This window comes from Bidens hawaiensis, unplaced genomic scaffold, assembly GCF_021521415.1.
Source record: "Bidens hawaiensis isolate Kalapana, Puna unplaced genomic scaffold, B.hawaiensis_p1.1 tig00058877_1, whole genome shotgun sequence".
In the NCBI taxonomy this organism is placed as follows: Eukaryota; Viridiplantae; Streptophyta; class Magnoliopsida; order Asterales; family Asteraceae; genus Bidens; species Bidens hawaiensis.
The window spans coordinates 993-6,765 of NW_027500595.1; the positions used below are offsets into that span (position 1 = coordinate 993).

Below are 5,773 nucleotides of genomic sequence, written 5' to 3' on the forward strand. Positions count from 1 at the left end.
GAGAGATCCCAGCATCTTTGGTGCTCGGACTCGAACGGTTAAGAGAAAGACTAGAAATGCCGACCACGGGTAGCTGCATTCCAAGAGGTAACCCTTTCATTTTTATAAGTATTAGAATTTCTTTTATGTGCTCAGAATTTGCTTTAAGTGTTAGATAGAATGTTGTATGATTAAAGGCAGGGGGTGCTTAGGATGGGTAGGTAAAGTAAACAACTAATCACACTTGATCAACCTTATTAGCAGTTTACCCTTACTTTCCATATCCTAGACACTACGTGTGCTTGATTATATTAAAGTTCTATCTTTGTAGGGATAAGGCATGGCTAACGCTCGCACGGCTAGAAGGGGTCGTCCCAGCAGTCGTGGTCGTAAGCCGTGTGTCGAGACTAAAAGAGAGGATCCAAGAACTAACAGGAAGAGAACCTGGTTCATGAAGGGGGGATAATCCCACATTATACCCATCAATGTGTGCGGCAATCGCGAACGAGGTCTATCAGGTTCTTCATAGCGCTATTCCAGAAATCGTTGCCGAGGCTGATAAAGCCATGGAGGAGTCGTTTGCGGCAAAGGGTTCTGACAAGGGGGATATGGAAAGGAGGGATCGAGAGGAAGCCGAATTGATTGAATCGAGTGATGATGAGGAATGGGTTCGTACTGTTAGGGTTACTGCTCGGGGTTGTTCGTATGAGGATTTAAAGAAATGTGACCCCCTACTTTTGATGGTACTAAAGATGCCTCATCGACACACATATGGGTGCGGGAAATGGAGGTGGTTCTGAAAATTAGTAAGTGTAAGGGGGATGCAGTTCAAAAAAAAAAAGTAAGTGTAAGGGGGATGACATGGTTACTTTTGCTACCGCGTCATTTCGTTCTGAGGCGTTGTGCTAGTGGGATAACTTGACACAAGCCATAGGAGATAGGGCTGTTAGGAAGATGACTTGGGAAGAATTGAAGCAATTAGTTATCGAGCAGTTTTGTCCTCCACATGAATTGGATAAAATCGAGCAGGAATTCCTAACCCTGGAAGTGGGTACCATGACCCATCGAGAGTATACTAATAAGTTTAATCAAATGGCCTATTTGTGTCCTGATCTGGTTACTCCTGAAAGCAAGAGGATTAAGAAGTATGTAAAAGGTCTTCTGGTGGATATTCGTCGGGGAGTGGTAACCACCGACGTGAGTACCTTCCGCTCAGTGGTTACCCTGGCTAGTACCCAATACGATCAAAGAGAGGTGGTAAGCCGGACTGAACCTAAAAAGCATTGGAACACAAATTCTAACTCCAATGGCAAACGGTTTGGGGGCAATGGTTTTCCGCCAGGAGAGAAGAAAGCGAGGACCAAGATGTCTATTTCTAAAGGTGGTTCGGTTGATGATAAATGTAAGAAGTGTGGGAAACCACATATGGGGGAGTGTAAGTTGGGGTCTTTAGCTTGTTTCCGTTATGGGAAGACAGACACCTCCACTACGAGTGTCCGACTTTGACTTGTTTCCGGTTGATGTGGTGTAAAACACACATGTTTTTCTAATAGTTTTTATGTTATTTTGTGCTTAAACATTAACGATTATTTTGTTATTCTTGCATTAAATTACATGTTTGTGTATGTGATAGGTCCCATGTTGAAGAGAGCGAGAAAACGAGTCAAATGAAAAAGAATCAGTTAAAACGGAGCTCGGATGAAGCCGGTACGCAAAAACGAAGATAAACGAGCTGAAAGTCGAAAAAACGTCAGAAAATGTCATGTTCGAGCTACGCGACCTGGTCATACCATTCAAGAAGCATGTGGTAAATTCCAACATGTCCCAAGGCTACCAAGAATGTTCAAGAATCAGCTACCACGTCTATTTTGTCTTCTAGTGGGCCTAGTGGGCTTGTTTTAACCTATTTTATATTAGGAATGAGGTGATTAAACATATATATAAACCCTAAAACCCTATGAACGATTTTATTCAAGTTTCCAGCCATCCCACACCTGCTCTAGAGGATAAACCAAGGAGTACAAGCTCACGGTTACATCTTTTATCCTTCGGTTGTCGGTTTTGACTATTTTAACGTTTGTGAGTTCGTTTTTGGTGTTTAAGCATTCAAACCTTTTGTAATCAGATTTATATGAGCATGTTTATCATTTATATCTATTTTATCTACTGTTCATTGATTATGATTGGCTAAACTTGTTACTTCTACCTAGGTTAGATGTTTATTGTTAGGTTTTAATGAGTAATATGGATTGTTGATTATCATGACTTGAATTGTTAATGAAAAGTTTGGTTTAACATTGAATTAGGTTGTGTTTAGTGGCTGTGAATTTATTAGTTATACTCATATACCTCTTGCTTTGATTAATTGAATAGGTTTTAATTGATTTTAGCTTGTTTGAACTCTTTACTTTGTGTTTAGAGATTGTTTGCGGGGTGATCAACCGTAGGGTTTAAGTGGGTATATTAATTGAATATAATCAGCGGATAGACACCTTTATTAGAGACTGAGAGGTGATAGGAAGTAAAGTCGTCTCATAGCTTTTACTTGTTAGAATTAGGATCGCGCGAGAGCGGGTTCGGTTCTTGTCGGGTTTGGGTTTTTGAGCGATTAGTTGATCTAATTTAAGTTAAACTAAATTGTTCCTCTATCCTTGGTTGCGTAGTATTCGTCTCCATTAGGGTAGTGTGTCAGTGAGTCCGAGAGGAGAGTCGACATTAGAACACTTTAACATTTCCTTTCTCGGTTTTGTTCTTAAAATCAACTAAGTGTAAATTAGAGTTTGTTGGTGAGACCGAGAGGTGATCTAGCTTCCTTGAGTGAACCTTAGTTGTGTCATCCTTAGGAACCGGTGTCGTGAGAATCCTCAATTCATTATCTTATTATACCTTCAATATGATTCTTACCTAGGTAGACGTTTTCTCCGATTGCAGTAAAGTTTCCAAGTTTCATCAAGAGTTTCATTTAATTAAGTTAAGTTTAGTTAACTAATTTAGTTAAAGTAAGTTAGGTTAAGTAGTTAATTATTAAAAATCATTTAAATATTCTTAGGTGAGTCTTGGTTAGGGTTAGGGTTAAGTATCATTAACGTTTTCAAGTGTCCTTGTGTTCGATACTCGGACTTCCTTAGGTCTATACTATTAGTGATCGGTACACTTACCGATTTTGTGTGGTTTCGTTAGGAGTCTTGTTTTATAAATTTAAAGCTTAGTTGTGAGAGCATCATTATACACACATCACCGGTGTAAGGGGTCTGGGCATTTGGCATCCAGATGTACAGAAGTATAGGTGGAGGGTTCTAAGCGGGGAAATTTTTCTAAGGCAAAGGTGGAAGACAAACCGAGGGCTAAGGCTAGGGCTTTCAATATCTTTATGAAGGAGGCGAAGGAGGGCGCGGACGTTGTCTCAGGTACTTTATTATTACTCTTATTCATTAAAATTATGTCGTTTCATTTCTAGTTCTCCCGCAAATTTCATATAATTGCTTAGCTAAGAATTAGCATACTACCTTTCCAGATACCTTTTTACTTAATAAACTACAAGCGTCGGTCCTATTTGACTCGGGTGCCAGTAGGAGTTTTGTTTCTACTGCTTTTTGTGCCATGTACAATAAATCATCCAAGCGTGTAGGTGATGTGTTTGAAGTTGAAATTGTTGTAGGGAATTTTGTTACTGTGTCTAAAGCCATTCAGGGTTGTCACATTGAGTTGTCTCGGTATATGTTTCCAGTGTGGTTGTATTTAATGCCCCTGGGCTGTTTCGACGGGGTTCTTAGGATGGACTGGCTGGCTAGTGTGAATTCTCATATTATATGTGGTCCAAAGCTTGTGCGTCTCACGGCTCTGGATGGGAGTCAGATCACTGTTTCGGTGATAAAGGTGGTGCAACGCCACGCCTTGTATCTATGCTTAAGGCGACGAAATTAATGCAGGGAGGTTGTGGGGCATATCTGGCCTATGCTATGAATGTGAGGACCAGTTTTGTTAGTATTGGGGACGTTCCTATTGTTCAGGACTACCCGGATGTATTTCCAGATGATCTATCAGATGTGTCGTCGGACCGCAAGGATGAATTTCAGATTGACCTGGTGCACGCTGCCAAACCTATTGCACGAGCCCCCTACCGCCTAGCACCTAATGAAATGAAAGAACTCATGGACCAACTGGAATACTTACTCGATAAGGGTTTCATTCGACCGAGCATCCTACCCTGGGGTGCCTAGTCCTTTTTATCAAAAAGAAGCACGGTAGCATGCGTATGTGTATCGACTACCGGAAGATAAATAAACTCACGGTGAAGAATATATACCCTCTACCGAGAATCGATGACTTATTTGATCAGCTCCAAGGAGCTATTTGTTCTCCAAAATCGATCTTAGGTCGGGGTATCATCAGTTGAAGATTAGAGAGGAAGATATTCCAAAGACTGCGTTCTGCACTCGTTACAAACACTATGAATTTCTTGTGATGTTTTTTAGGTTGACTAACGCCCCGGCCGCCTTTATGGATCTTATGAACCGAGTGTGCAGGTCGATGCTTAACCATTCCATTATCGTTTTCATTGATGACATTCTTGTGTATTCCAAGAGTGAGGATGAACATGTCCGCCATCTTATGGAAGTTCTGGAAGCCCTGCGGAAAGAAAAAATTTACGCTAAATTTTCTAAGTGTGCTTTCTGGTTACGTGAGGTACAATTCTTGGGTCATGTCATCAACACGAATGGTATTTTAGTAGATCCCGCGAAGGTGGAAGCAGTGATGAAGTGGGAACCTCCCAAATCTTTGTTAGAAATTCGTAGCTTCTTGGGTTTAGCTGGGTATTATCGGCGGTTTATTCAGAACTTCTCTAGTATTGCGTCATCAATGACTAAGTTGACTAGAAAGGGTATTAATTTTATTGGGGCGTTAACTAGGAAAAAGGCTTTCAGAAATTAAAGGATAGGTTAACGCACGCTCCGGTACTTGCTCTGCCAAATGGTACTTAGGATTTGGTTGTTTACTCTGATGCGTCGTGTCAAGGGTTGGGGTGTGTCCTTATGCAGCATGGTCGCGTTATCACTTATGCCTCCCAGTAGCTAAAATCTAATGAGGTAAACTACCCCACCCATGATCTTGAGCTGACGGCTATTGTTTTTTGCTTTAAAACTATGGAGGCATTACTTGTATGGTGTTCCTTGCGTCATTTACACCAACCACAAGAGCTTAAAATATTTCTTTGAACAAAAGGAGTTAGACATGAGGTAGCGACGTTGGTTATAGTTGATTAAGGACTATTATCTTAATATTGTATACCACCCGGGTAAGGCAAACGTTGTGGCAGACGCGTTAAGTAGGAATTAGAGGCCAAGGCCCATTCGTGTTAAGTTCTATCAGCTAATTCTCAAACCGAATATTTTGAAACAGATCTCGACTCTCCAGAACGAGGCTCTACATGTATAGTGGATTATGTCAGACGTTAGTGACAGGGTGAGGTATAAAAACGATAATTTATGGGTACCCAGATACGGGGGTCTTAGGGTTAAAATCATGGATGAGGCTCACAAGACGCGTTATTCAATTCGTCTGGGTGCGACAAAGATATATCAAGACCTTAAGAAGAATTATTTGTGGCCGGCGGTGAAGTATGAGGTGGCTCAATATGTAAGTAAGTGTTTGACATGTTTGCAGGTTAAAGCTGAGCACAAAAAGCCCTATGGAATTATCCAACCCTTAGACATTCCAGAACGGAAGTGGGAGCATCTTACGATGGATTTTATAACTAAGTTGCCTCGTACGCCTAAGGGAGGTTATGATACTA

At 41.0% G+C, this 5,773-nt stretch overlaps 1 protein-coding gene across 1 annotated transcript; it reads left to right on the top strand.

The window, feature by feature from the left end:
- The first annotated feature begins 464 nt into the window (after nt 1–464).
- Nucleotides 465–4,199, top strand: LOC143602398 (uncharacterized). The gene is made up of 4 exons (XM_077079514.1): nt 465–722; nt 889–1,414; nt 3,494–3,846; nt 3,909–4,199. The coding sequence occupies exons 1-4, from the start codon at nt 465–467 to the stop codon at nt 4,197–4,199; spliced, it is 1,428 nt and encodes a 475-aa protein (XP_076935629.1).
- Nucleotides 4,200–5,773: the final 1,574 nt, after the last annotated feature.